The 13,760-nt window shown below is 44.5% G+C and overlaps 1 protein-coding gene across 1 annotated transcript; it reads left to right on the forward strand.

Annotated features, from left to right (window-relative positions):
* The first annotated feature begins 5,939 nt into the window (after positions 1-5,939).
* On the forward strand, positions 5,940-13,572 carry PSME3 (proteasome activator subunit 3). The gene is made up of 11 exons (XM_079905282.1): positions 5,940-6,410; positions 7,092-7,124; positions 7,248-7,310; positions 7,507-7,611; positions 9,009-9,057; positions 9,610-9,722; positions 9,936-10,004; positions 10,141-10,208; positions 10,308-10,362; positions 10,488-10,574; positions 11,189-13,572. The coding sequence occupies exons 1-11, from the start codon at positions 6,369-6,371 to the stop codon at positions 11,267-11,269; spliced, it is 765 nt and encodes a 254-aa protein (XP_079761408.1). The 5' UTR covers positions 5,940-6,368; the 3' UTR covers positions 11,270-13,572.
* Positions 13,573-13,760: the final 188 nt, after the last annotated feature.

The following is a 13,760-nucleotide window of genomic DNA, read 5'->3' on the forward strand; positions in this document are numbered from 1 at the left end:
ACTATCAGTGGAACAGACTAGAGTTCAAAAATAGACCAAGTATACAGGGGGATTTAGTATGTGATAAAGCTAGTATTTCAAATCAGTGGGGAAATAAACTACTTAATAAGTGATGGGTGGGGCCAAAGAGCCATGTAAATGGTGGTGAGTTGAATCTTCTACTTCACTTTTTGAAGTTAGTCACAAATTTCAGTGTCAAAAATGCAATGATTACAGGTACTAGATGAAAGCATGAGTGAATATTTTTTATAATCTTGAAGTAGAGAAGGTCTGTCTAAGCATGACATGAAAATCAGAAGCTGAAAAGGAAAATACTGAATTGTACTCAAAAATTAAAACTTTCTGAACTATCAAAGACACTGTAAAAAAAAGTTACGAAAGAAAAATATGGAAAATAGTTGCAGCTCATAAGAAAGAAGGTAAATTTTCTTAATATACAGAAGTCTATTCAATCAATAAAAATACCGATAGGCCAGTAATGAAATGGGCAAAGAATATGAAAAAGCTCACAGAAAAACAAATGGTTGATTGAAAAAATTAAAAGATATTTCATTTTACTTGTACTTAAGTCAGTGAAAATCAAACAAGTCAGGCAGCATTTCTCACTTATGAGATTGTAAAGGCTGAACCAGTTGATAACATCGAGTGTTGATGAGCAGTTGGGGAACTCCATGCGTAAACTAGCATAATCTTTTTGGAGGTCAGTTTGGGAATGTCTTTCAAAAATTTAAATGTTCATAGTCTTTGATTCATAAAATTTCTTTCTAGGAATTGTCCTCATAGATATGCAAGTGATCAAATATAGATGTACAAGAAAGTTCACGGCTAAATTTCCTTCAGTAATAGGGATTGTTTAAATAAATTATGGTGGTGTTCATTCAGCAGAATACTATGCAACCATTAGAAAGAATGAAGTAACTTGCTTTTTACTTGGTTCATTTGACTACTTTGAGAATGGTCTGAAGGAGGGCAAGGGTAGAAGCAGGGAGACCAGTTGGGAGGTTTTGCATGAATTGAGGCAAGAGATGATTATCAATTGAAATAAGAAAAGTTATAGGCAGTAAACATGATACGATTCCATTTGTACAGAAAACAACGTAACATATGTGGTATATAACATGACATGTTAAATGTTATGTTATATGAAATGATGTACAGCAAGCAGTGTCCTTCACCGAACAACAGGACAGAGACTTCTACTTCATACAAGTTTGTACTGTGAGATTTTTTTTAACAATAAACCTATAACTCATTTACAGCAAAATTAAACATTTTACAGAAAGAAAATACAACAATACAGGAAGTTAGGGCAATAGTGTCAGGAAATTACCCATAATCTCACCACACTATAATTTTTATGTTTTCCATTATGATGTTTTTTTCCCTATGTATTTTAACAAGGTTGTATTTATGTTTGTAATCTATGTGCAGTTTTTGTATCCTGCTTTTAAACTTTAACATTACATAATAAATATTTTCCCATGTTGCTATACAGTTTTTGTAATTGTCATTCTCATGACTGCATTACACTGCATCAAGTGCGCTACCTTAATGTGTTTCTTAGTTGCTGGAAATTTCCATTGCTTCCAGTTTTGGTGATTACAATAATGCTGCAGTGAAGAGCTTACTGTTTCCTAATGATAGAACCTCACAACTGGGATTACCGAGTTTGGCTATTTCAGGTCTCTTGATTAACGTTAGCAATTGTTTTCCAAAGTGGTTGCACATAATTATATTGTACCTCCAGTAATGTATGAGAGAGCCTATTTCACGATGCCTTGGCCAGTATTAGATATCATATAGTTGAGGGACGAGGGCAAAAAAATTGCTCTTCCTTGTTATTTTAGTTGATATATCATTGGTTCCTTGTAAATATGGACTCTTTTGTGAAGGTTTTCCTCTTTTGTGAAATTCGTTTGTGTCCTTTGCTTGTTTGTCTATTAGGTTCTTAGTATTTTTCTCAGTATGTTTCATTAATTTGTCTGAATGGTCTGTTTAACTAAGGTGTTTTCCAGATGTGCAGACGTTTTATGTTTTTATGAATTCAAATCTGCTTTTTTTTCTTGATGACTTATATTGCTTAGAAAGTTGTTCCCACTTCCAGAAGTGACTTTCCTATTAATATATTAAATGTGTACGATCCTCCTATAATTAGCATCACATGTAATATGTGGGACTAGATTGATTTTCTCCTGGTATTGCTAATTAGAGATGGTCTTTACAACCCTTACTCCTCTCGGATCTTTCAGCATGAGACCCCCTCTAGAGGAGATGGGTGGAATCATCCTCAAAGAATTTTCACTTAGGCCTCGTGTGGCGGATTCATAGTCCCACATTTCTTCCTGTGTGGCTGCCACTAACACCATCTCAGAAAGGCGGGGAGACGTAAAGCGCTTCTGGAGAGGTAGGGCCTATAGAGATGACAACTGTGTGTTTGGAAGTCTGTCTTTGTCATTTACCAACCCTGACCTTGAGCAAGTTATTCAACCACTCTGTACCTTGTTTTCATATTTGTAAAATGAGATTAATAGGGAATTTCCTGGTGGTCCAGTGGTTAGGACTCCGTGCTTCCACTTCAGGAGACATGGGTTCGATCCTTGGTTGGGGAACCAAGATCCCACATGCTGTGCGGCACGGCCAAAGAAAGAAAAAAAGAGAGAAAAGATTAAAATAAGGATAATAGTGTACGTCACATAGGGTAGTGTGACGATTAAATGAACTAATAATATGAAGCACAAAGAGCAATGTCTGGCACGTAGTAAACTCTCCGTGTGCTCTGCTGCTTAGAGAATATATGACAATCAGTATGTGTAGTGCCTGAGGGATTGTGAATAATCAACATATTGTCATCAATTCAACAAATATTTATTGAAGACCTGCTATGTGCCAGTCACTCGTCTAGGTCTGGGAGGATACACTGGTGAGCTGCTCTAATAGTTTATATTCTTGAGGAGAGAATTTGACAATAAACATGTAAACAAATGAATACGGTGATTTCAGATAATGGTAGGTGTTATGAGTTGAATTGCGTTCTCCCAGGAGATGTTGAAGTCCTAACCCCCAGTACCTGTGAGTGGGACCTTGTTTGGAAATAGGGTCTTTGCAGATGATCAAGTTAATGAGGTCATTAAGTCATTAATCCAGTATGACTGGTTGTCCTTATAATAAGGGGCAATTTGGACACAAAGGTGGACATGAACAGAGGGAAGACATGTGAAGAGACACAGGGAGAAGATGGTTGTCTCCAAGCCAAGGAACACCTGAGACTCCCAGGAGCACCCATTTGAATGTTGTGGACATGAATTTAAAATAAGACCAGTCATCAGTGATCATGTTTGATTCATAAGCACCCAGGAATGAATAGTTTGTTAAATGTAGCAGTGCCCTCAGCAATTGTTCACTGAATAAATAAACAAATGAGTGCACATTACATAAAACACTTGGATAAGGGAGGAGAAAGGGAAATAAAAAAGGAATGTGTATCTGTCTTCTTACAACCCTACTTGAAGAAGACAAAATACAATTATTTGAGAACAAAGCCATATTTCAACAAGCAGAAACACATTAAGTTTTCAAGCTGAAGTTATCAATTCTGAAAGAAATGCAGGGTAATGGCACACTTAAAATAGGATGTAGTTAATTTGGGAAAGCATTCCTGAAGTTAAGTTCCAGATCAGAGTTGAAAAGTTACTAGGGACAAGTGTAACAGAAAGCAGGGGTAAAAGGCGGAAAACCGTTAGATGTTAATGCACGAGATGGGTAGTATGGGCTATGTTGTATGTGGTCTTGAATAAGTGGAAAAGAACTTTGAGTCTGAAAATGGGGCTGATAATAATTATATAGTTTAAGGTAAGCATGAGGTAAGTTCATGCTAAGCATGAACAGGTAGCTTGTCTGATAATGGCTACTGTTTATCTAGTGCCTGCCTTGTATCCAGGCACTGTACTAGTTCTTTTACATATATGTGATTTCCAGTATTCTTAACAACCCTACAAAATTGCATACTATTTGTTAATAATAATTGAAATTCCATTTTACAGATGAGGGAACTGAGACTCAGCATTTCAGTAATTTTCCCAAGATATCACAGTTAGTAAGGAGCTGAGGTGGGATTTGAAGGCAGGTTTCTCTGATTCCAGAGGCCATAGTCAGTCACACTTCATTTAACTGTGTATTCCCACCACCTCCCTTGCTCTTTTTTTTAAAAAAATAAATTTATTTATTTTTGGCTGCGTTGGGTCTTCGTTGCTGCACACAGGCTTCCTCCAGTTGAAGAGAGCAGGGGCCACTCCTCTTTGCGGTGCGCAGGCCTCTAATTGCGGTGGCTTCTCTTGTTGGGGAGCATGGGCTCTAGGCACGTGGGCTCTGTAGTTGTGGCTCGTGGGCTCTAGAGCGCAGCCTCAGTAGTTGTGGCGCACAGGCTTTGTTGCTCCGTGGCATGTGGGATCTTCCTGGACCAGGGCTTGAACCCATCTCCCCTGCATTGGCAGGCGGATTCCCAACCACTGCGCCACAGGGAAGTCCCTCCCTTGCTCTTAACACAGAGGTGTGCTCAAGATAAAATGTAAATCAGATGACCTGCCTTTGCACTTAATCCAAATTGTTTCCTAACAACCCTCCCCAGCCCACTCCCACCCCCAACTAACTAACTAGTCTTTCAATTTCTTCAACGGAGACTTCCCTGGTGGTCCAGAAGTTAATACTCCACGCTTCCACTGCAGGAGTCACGGGTTTGATCCCTGGTGGCAGTGCAGCCAATAAATAAATAAATATGCTCTTTAAAAAAATTTCTTCAACTGGACAACCACTTTCCTTCCCCAGGGCATTTCCCTGTGCTGCACCCATACCTTTGAAGCCTCTTTCCATCACTCTTCCCAAGCTAACCCTTTTACACCCTTTTAGCCTGTCACTTCATCTGAGAGGCCTTTCTTGGCCATTTTAACTAAAATAGACCCCTGGCATTCTCTATGTCAGTCATTTTTCCCCTAACATTTATCAAATTTTGCAATTATGTTGTCAGTTTACTTTCTGGTGTCTTTCCCAAGTATTAAGTCCCAGGAGACCAGAGAACTTGAGTCTTGTTTACCTTTGATTTCCCAAAACTGTGCTGTTCAATACAGGAGCCACTAACCACATATGGTTACTGAGTACTGCAAATGTGGTTCCTCTGAACTGAGATGTGCAAGTAAGTGTAAAATTCATACAGGATTTCAAAGACTTGGTATGAGAAAAGAATGTACAAGATCTCATTAATATTTTTTATATTGATTACATGATGAAATGATAATATTTGGTTAAACTGGGTTAAATATGATTAAAACTAATTTCACCTGTTTCACTTTTTAATGTGGCTGCTAGAAGATTTTAACTTACATAAGTGACACATTATTTCTAGCCTCTGAGACACTGCTGTCTCAGAGCCTAGTCCATTTTAGAGCGAAATAACCAATGTTAAGAGACCATGAGAGGGTGAATTAAGGGTTAGAGACTCTGCCTTCCATGAGGAAAATGGATACAGCATTGCCCTAGAAGTTAGGAGATCTGAGTTCTGGTCTTGGATTTTCTGGAAACACTGTGCAGCCTTGGACAAGCACTACCGGCCTCCAGGCATCAATTTGCCCATCCATCAGGCAGTTGATCACTGAGGTGAAAGTGTATGACATTAAGTGGCTACATGGCAGAGAAAGGTTGGGAAGCCTGGTGCAACAGGACTTGTCTTCTGTTAGGCTCCAGCCTAACACTAGAGCTCCGGCCAAGAGAAGGAGGCGGCAGAAATCACAGACTAGACGCCCCAAACCCAGCGCGGGGACCGTCGGCTTCCTCAGGTCGAGGCGCGACGGCGTCACTGGGGCGCGACGGCGTCGTCGGTCGGGTCCACGCTCGAGGCGGTAGCGGCTCCGAAGGTCCCTTCGGAGAAGGCGAGTGCCGGGATAACAGAGAAGCAAGTAATCCCCGAGTCTCTTTGAGCCTCAGATCTCACTAAACCACCCTTGGCCGCACTCCCTTTTATTTCACCCGTAGAGCGGAGAGGAGCCCGGAAATAAGAATGTCCAGAGCCGAACCTCAGCGCGGCTGCGCAGGGCTTGTGCGCATCCTCGCCGAAATCCCGGCGGTTGTCTGTGACGTAACTTCCGGCGTGAGCGGCGAAAGCCGGGAGGGCGAGCGAGAGAGGGAGCAGGCAGAAGGCACAGGCAGCAGGCGGGCGGGCGGGCGGACGGCACGAAGGGAGGGAGCGAGAGAGCAGTGAGTGAGCCAGCGAGGGCGGCCGCGTCCCGAAAGCAGCCGACATTCCCGCCTCCCTCTGACCCCCTCCCCGGAGCCCACAGCGCCTCCGGTCTCCAGCGGAGCGGACACGGCCCGGCCCGGCCATGGCCTCGTTGCTGAAGGTGGATCAGGAAGTGAAGCTTAAGGTAACGGCACCGGCCCGGGCCTCCTTACCCCTCGCTTCGATCCCCGAGCAGTCTGACCGGCTCCCCACTCCCCACGGCGTCTTTGTCTCCCTGGGGACACCAGCCCTGAGCTTCCGCTCGGCTCAGCCCAGCCCCCCACTCCCGGGACAGCATCGGGGGAGAGGATAATATGGGATGGCCTTCTGTACCCCGTCTAATAGTGGAGAGCCCGGGGAGACCTCTGCGGACACGTGGTGGACTTAAGTTCTTTAGGCCAGTGACAGCTGGAAGTCCCCCAGCCCAGCAGCGTCCCCGCCTCCGGACGCTGCTGCTGCCCCTGCCCTTGGCATCAGGCCTGCCTCGTATCCTGGGCCAGGTTTGGATGGTGGTTGACAACGTTTGTGAGCTCACACCTCCCCCACCTACCTGTCTTTTGTCTGCTCTTAAAGTCAGACAGCTTCAGAACAGGGAGGGAGGGAGGGAAGACAGGCGGGTGTTGCCCTCAAGCCCGGCTTCCTTCTCCTGAGATGGAGAAATGGATCCTCAGAAAAAAAGTATTTGCAGTCTGGGGGCCTCTCAGCTTCTCATTACGATTACAGGGTGAGGGGAAGACAGTTGGATTTGGGTTTCCCCATCCTGCCCATACTTCTGTTGCCAGGTACTGACTTACTCATAGTGAATTGTTTTCTTTATTAATTTTAGGTTGATTCTTTCAGGGAACGGATCACAAGTGAGGTGAGTGAAATAAATAGAAAAATGAATGTTGGTTAATAGTCGGGAGTTCCCCAGAGGAGAGATACCTGTAGAGACAGACCTTCCCACAGTTACTAATTCGGTTGTATTTTCCCTCATCTTTAGGCAGAAGACTTGGTGGCAAATTTTTTCCCAAAGAAATTGTTAGAACTTGATAGTTTTTTGAAGGTGAGAGACGCTTTTCTTTTTCTCAGATTCCCCCATTTTTTTGCCCCGGTCTTTCTGTCAAATGGGACAAATCACGTGTTAATTCTGTTTTGTTTTGTACTGTAAAGCGCTCTCATTTCTTGCCCTTTAAATGAAATACTTCTTTGTTCATCTTGGAAAAAAACTAATGTTTTCGGGGTGGGCTTCTCTCTTTCAGGAACCAATCCTAAACATCCATGACCTAACTCAGATCCACTCAGACATGAATCTCCCAGTCCCTGACCCCATTCTTCTCACCAATAGCCATGATGGACTGGACGGTGTAAGTGTCGTATATTTATCTTTGTGTTCGGAAGCAGTAGGTTCTCTGTTCATTATTCCCTGCTCAGTGTGAACATATACAGAGGGGACAGTGGGATTTGGATCTGGGAATGAGGATTCTTACAGATGTTATGACTGAAGTACACCCCCTTTAGATCCTGATTTTCATTTGTAGCATGAAGTGAATATGTTAATGTTACTCTGTAGAGTGAGTTTAAAAATAGGACAAATAGCTACAGGTTCCCTCAGGTGATCTGGTCTGTCCCCCGGACTCTAGGCAAGACTTTTCTTACCCGTTTCAGTGTCTTGAGTGTTGTTATGGAATGAACAGTTCTTCTTGCTATGTAACTGCAGTCCTAGTCTTTGTGTATCTTTAGTGCCTAGTTTTTATCAGCTATATATCCACATTTTATTATAACACTGATGACACTGTACTGTATTGTCCTTTGTCTGCATTACTGTCTCATTGATAGAACTTGCAATTCTGGAGAGCAGAAACTATCTTAATTATCTTTGTATCCCCAGCACCTAGCATTGTTTCTGGTACATAGCAGGTGCTAAATATATGTTTGTTGATTGAATATCGCATTTCATTGTGGAACCAGCAGATTTGTATTTATTCCCTTAATTATCCTAACTCTGCATTCAGTGCTTCATTTTTCCTGTTTTTTATAGTATCCCCCTGCCCAATTGCTTAATTTTTAAATTTTTTTAAATTTACTTATTTGGCCATGTCGCACGGCTTGTGGGATCTTAGTTCCCCAACCAGGGATGGAACCCAGGCCTCTGGCAGTGAAAGTGCCAAGCCCTAACCACTGGACCACCAGGGAATTACCCCTAATTGCTTAATTTGTTATATTTCTTGAAAGGTTGGTCTTCCCAACTAGAGTTTAAGTTGCTTTGTGGCAAGAATTTTTTTAATTAATTAATTAATGGCTGCGTTGGGCCTTCGTTGCTGCACGCGGGCTTTCTATAGTTGTGCCGAGCGAGGGCTACTCTTCTTTGCGGTGCACGGGCTTCTCATTGTGGTGGCTTTTGTTGCAGAGCATGGGCTCTAGGCATGTGGGCTTCAGTAGTTGTGGCACGTGGGCTCAGTAGTTGTGACTCGTGGGCTCTAGAGTGCAGGAGTTGTGGCACACAGGCTTAGTTGCTCGCTGGCATGTGGGATCTTTCCAGACCATGGCTGGAACCCGTGTCCCCTGTATTAGCAGGCGGATTCTTAACCACTGCGCCATCAGGGAGGCCCCAAGAATCTTCTCTTAAAGCCTTGTATGTGCTTAGTAAATTGTGTGTAAATTAATAATGGGGTCGAGGAAGGGATAAAACTTGCTCGAAGGGTAGCTTATGATGGGGATGTAGGTGTCAAGCAGACTAATTCCCATCTTTTTGTATCTTTAGCCCACTTACAAGAAGCGAAGATTGGATGAATGTGAAGAGGCCTTCCAGGGTAAGAGCTCCCTTCACTGTATCCCACCCCAGCCTTTCCTGGCCTGCAGCCCTGAGATGCAGGATGAATCTTGTGTTCTCCTGGCCAGGAAGCAGGATCTGAATTTATTTCCCAGACGTTAGCATTCCCAAGTCCTCCAAGCATTGTCATTATTTAGCACTGTAAACCTAATTTTCCAGTTAATAGGGAGGGTTTGTCTTATTGTGGACTGCCAAGGGAGAGAGGTTGGAAGTGGCTACACATCACAGATTTTTCACAGAAGTCACAGTGCCATATCATTTTTTCCTCTTCAGTAATAGTTGGTACATTAAGTCTATAGAGCATATTTTAATTTTTTTATCCTTCAGAGTTTTGGGATACTTTAGACACCCATTTGCTAATCCATGCGTTCTCTTTTTGATTTCGTGGGGGTGTCAAGGTTTATAGATAGAGTTGTGACAGATAAAAGGCAGAGGTCATAGCATCTCATGGGTCTGGGAAAGAGAGAAAGGGGTGGAGTGCTATGTCCTGCCTTCCATCCAAATCATTTAACCTTCCTCATGTCCCTGCCAGGAACCAAGGTGTTCGTGATGCCCAATGGGATGCTAAAAAGCAACCAGCAGCTGGTGGACATTATTGAAAAAGTGAAGCCTGAGATCCGGCTGCTGATCGAGAAATGCAACACGGTGAGGCAGGGGCTGACCCCAAATAGCCTGGCTTGAACTATGCAAGATGATGGATATGGGGCTGGAGGCGTGGAGATGATGTGGGAATTGGAAGTCTATTTTGGCTCCTGTGCTCCTGACATCTGGCCCCAGCAGCATGAATTGTATACTTCGTGGCTTCAGTAGAAAAGGCCAAGGTCCTCATATGTATATTTTGGTCTCCTCACTCTCCAGGTCAAAATGTGGGTACAACTCCTGATTCCTAGGATAGAAGATGGGAACAACTTTGGGGTGTCCATTCAGGTAATGTGCTTGCATTAGAAACTGGAGAGGAAGGTTTGGGAGGTAATCTCATCTCCCCTGCTTTTCTGTTTTCCCTTTCTCTTTGGTCTGCCTTGGGGTGATATGGAAGTGACTTTTGACTCAGTTGTTTTTTCAGGAGGAGACAGTTGCAGAACTAAGAACTGTTGAGAGTGAAGCTGCATCTTATCTGGACCAGATATCTAGGTAGGGCTGCTTGGGCTTGGCCCGGGAATTGGGGGCTGATGAGGTGGTAAGCACTGTCCAGGGTCTCCTGCAGCTTCCTCCTCTTCTCTCTCCTTCCAGATATTATATTACAAGAGCCAAATTGGTTTCTAAAATAGCTAAATATCCCCATGTGGTAAGTAAGGGTTTTGTGGGCCGAGGGTGGAAGTGGTAGGACCGGGAGGAGTGGCTGTTCCTGGGAGGAGCCATGTGGGGACAGTCAGGCTTTGGGAACTAGCCTTTTCTCCGCCCCGCTCTCAGGAGGACTATCGCCGCACCGTGACAGAGATTGATGAGAAAGAATATATCAGCCTTCGGCTCATCATATCAGAGCTAAGGAATCAATATGTAAGTAACCTTGGTCCCTGCCCACAGTTGCTCTGGCTTCTCTTAGTTCTGGTGACCATTTTCTTGCCACTCTCTGGAGGTTGAGATGGAGGGCGGGGGTGGAGGTAAAATGAGTGGAACAAATTCTGCCCATTAGCCAAGTGTTGAGAGCTATGAGGTCATTGAAGGTATCTAGCTGGGCATCTCCCTTCTTTCTACCTGGATGGGAAAGGGCACAACATAGAATAGGGGTGAAGATGTGGGTGTTAGAGTCAGGCTTAGGTTTAGAACCAATCCTACCTGTAATGTGTGGCCTTGGGCAAGTTTAATCTCAAACTTCAGTTAACACATTAAAGGACCCAGTGCAATTCTTGGTATGTTATGTGCTCAGTAAATGTAATGTATTAGACTCTTGGGCCCTGGATATACCCAGGTGTGTGTGGGGTAGGGCACACCTTGGGCCCTGGATATACCCAGGTGTGCCCTGGTAGTAGGGCAGCCATGCTGAATTCAGATTCAGGTGAGTGAGATCCAGGTTATGTGAGTGATTGCTTGGGAGTTTGTGGCGGTGTCTTATTTTCCTAGTGAGGTAGGGGTACAACAGACATGTGAGTCCATGATCCCTCTTCTCCCAGGTCACTCTACATGACATGATCCTGAAAAATATCGAGAAGATCAAACGGCCCCGGAGCAGCAATGCAGAGACACTGTACTGAGGCCAGGGCCAGGGCCAGGGGACTCTGTGAGTCTGGCTCAAGACCGACATTGCCTTGGTTTGTTACATGACTATCGTGATGGGGAAACTGGCTGGAAGTAGTAATCACCCCTCTCTCTGTTTTTAGTTAGAGCCTAATGAAACTCTCATGTAGTTCTGTGACGTGTTTACCTCTTTTTTCAGGCCTCAGGAACTCTTCTATTTCCTTCCCTAGTACCCCACGCCCCCCTGTCCTAATTTCTGGAGACCTCCAGGTTTATGTACGCAGGATATTGGCACAAGAATACTTGTGTTTTTTCTCCCTGGCTTCCTCCTGTGTCTTGGGCTTTGTATATTCTTCCTCTTGATGATCAGTTGGTTAGAAACTGAGGGAACTGGAAGGAGAGTGCTAGGTGTTTTGTAGGAACTGGGGCAGAGTGTGGGGGACCAGCTCCTTTCTTCCTGATGGGAGGTTAGTGTCCCTTGACAGTGGGACGTTGCATCCTTCCTGCCACAGTTGCCCTGGTGATGACTTCGGGTTTCCCATCTATATACATTGCACCTTGAACCTGATCATGACAAGAAACACCTTAGACCTTCTGCCAAGTCCCTAGCTGCTTCAGATGTTTTTATAACTAGGATTTTCACATACACATATGTGTGTCATATACACACACGTACACACATGCAGCACACACATGCCTTCCTACTCTGTTACTTGATGCCCCCCTCCCCCCAGCCCTGCCCACCCCCCCAAACCCTGTCTCTGTCACTCACACACACACACACACACACACACACACACACACACACACACACACACACACACACACACACACACACACACACACACACCCCCCACCCCCCCCACCCCCCCACCCCCCGTTCAGAAGGTGTTAGGCGTCTTAGTTCTCATCCACCAGGGCCCATTGTCTCCTGGTATTGTAGCCTCTTGGTGCCCGAGGCTGGTGAGTTGGAGGACAACTGAAAGATGAGAAGCAGGGGTAGTGGGTTCCCCTTCCTCTGTGATTCGGGTCCTTTGGGGCATTTTTGCAAAGGCTGGTCCTCTGAATCCCGGTTTCCTCTTCCCAGGCCAGTTGTAAATTGGGGTGGGGGTGTCTGCAGCTGTGAGGCCAGATGCTGCTGCTCCTACTGGGTTTTCCCTTTGGGAAAAATGTTTTCTTCTTTATAGTATTGTGCTTCCAGGGAAAGCGGTCACTTGTGTGTATATGTGTGCATGCACACACATGCATGTACACATTGTGTGTATGTGGAAATCTGCTGGGCAAGTCAAAACCATAGAAGAGTTGCCTCTTATCTCTCAAATCTTCCAGAGATGTCACTTGTCACAGCTTTTGTGTTAGCCCTCATCAACCCCCACTTCTATTCTACCACTACTGGAGAGTCTGCTGGTGATTCTCTGTGTCTGTTGCTGACTTTTATTCTACCCCCGTCTCTGTCTTGCAGCCCCCAATCATATTTCCATCTGGATGCATCATTTTTCCTCCCAGTGTGCTCTAGAGAAGGAGTTAGGATGCTGTCTTCCCATGAATAGTACTCAGTAACAAACCAATTGCATTTTAGTTGGGCAATGCCCCTACCCACCCTCAGACCCCTTCCAGCTAAAATGTTCCGTCCTCCCACCATGTGTTTCTCAGTTTCCCTTTTCGTTTGTTGGATTGTTCCCATGCCCCTCCTCCTCACCTTACCACCCTTGGATCGTAATGTAAAATTCTTTTACCATGTCAAGAAATTATTAAAAATACAGGTACTTTGACCTCTTTCTAAAGCTGCAGACCCTGATGCGATGCTCTGGTGTCCAGGAACATACCCACACTTACGTGTGTGCACATTGGGATACCCACCTCCTCATATACCTCCAGCCACCCTATTGGGTGTCTTTATACCAACTGAGCTGCCTCTTTTCTCTGGAATAATGGAAAGGCTGAGGCTTCTGCCTACCAAGAGGCAAGGGTGGGTCCTTCATTTGTCTTCAGTCTGAATTAAATGAAAGTTAGCTCTTTCCAAAGCTAAGCTGCCTTCTACCCTCGCAAAATCCCAGCTCCTTCCTTCCTTCCCTCCCCAGTGATACCCATGAACTGCCAGTAGAGGCCGCTCTAGTTCCGTGTGTGGGGAATCACCTGGTTCAAGGCACACCCGACCCCGTCATTTTCTTTGCTCTATACTAAAAGTTCCTTCTGAATAATGTTTTAAGTTTCTTGCGGAGATGCCAGGGACCCCTGGTTTTTGGTTTTCAAATGAATTGGAGGGGTATCTAGGACCTTAGCTCCCTCTGAAATAAAGTTTCCTTAACTTCCACCTTGCAGAGGAGCATTTTGGTATCCAATGATCTGGTATCTGTTGTCTCTGCAGAAAGGGATTTAAGGTCTTGAACAATGGAGGAACATCTGCCCTATTCTGTTTCAGAGATCCTTACCAGTAGCTGACAATTTTTGAATGCCTGCCCGTGCCAGGCTGTTAAGCACTTTACGCGCCTGATCTCATTTACTCTC

This window comes from Stenella coeruleoalba (genome assembly GCF_951394435.1).
Source record: "Stenella coeruleoalba genome assembly, chromosome: 19".
Taxonomy (NCBI): domain Eukaryota; kingdom Metazoa; phylum Chordata; class Mammalia; order Artiodactyla; family Delphinidae; genus Stenella; species Stenella coeruleoalba.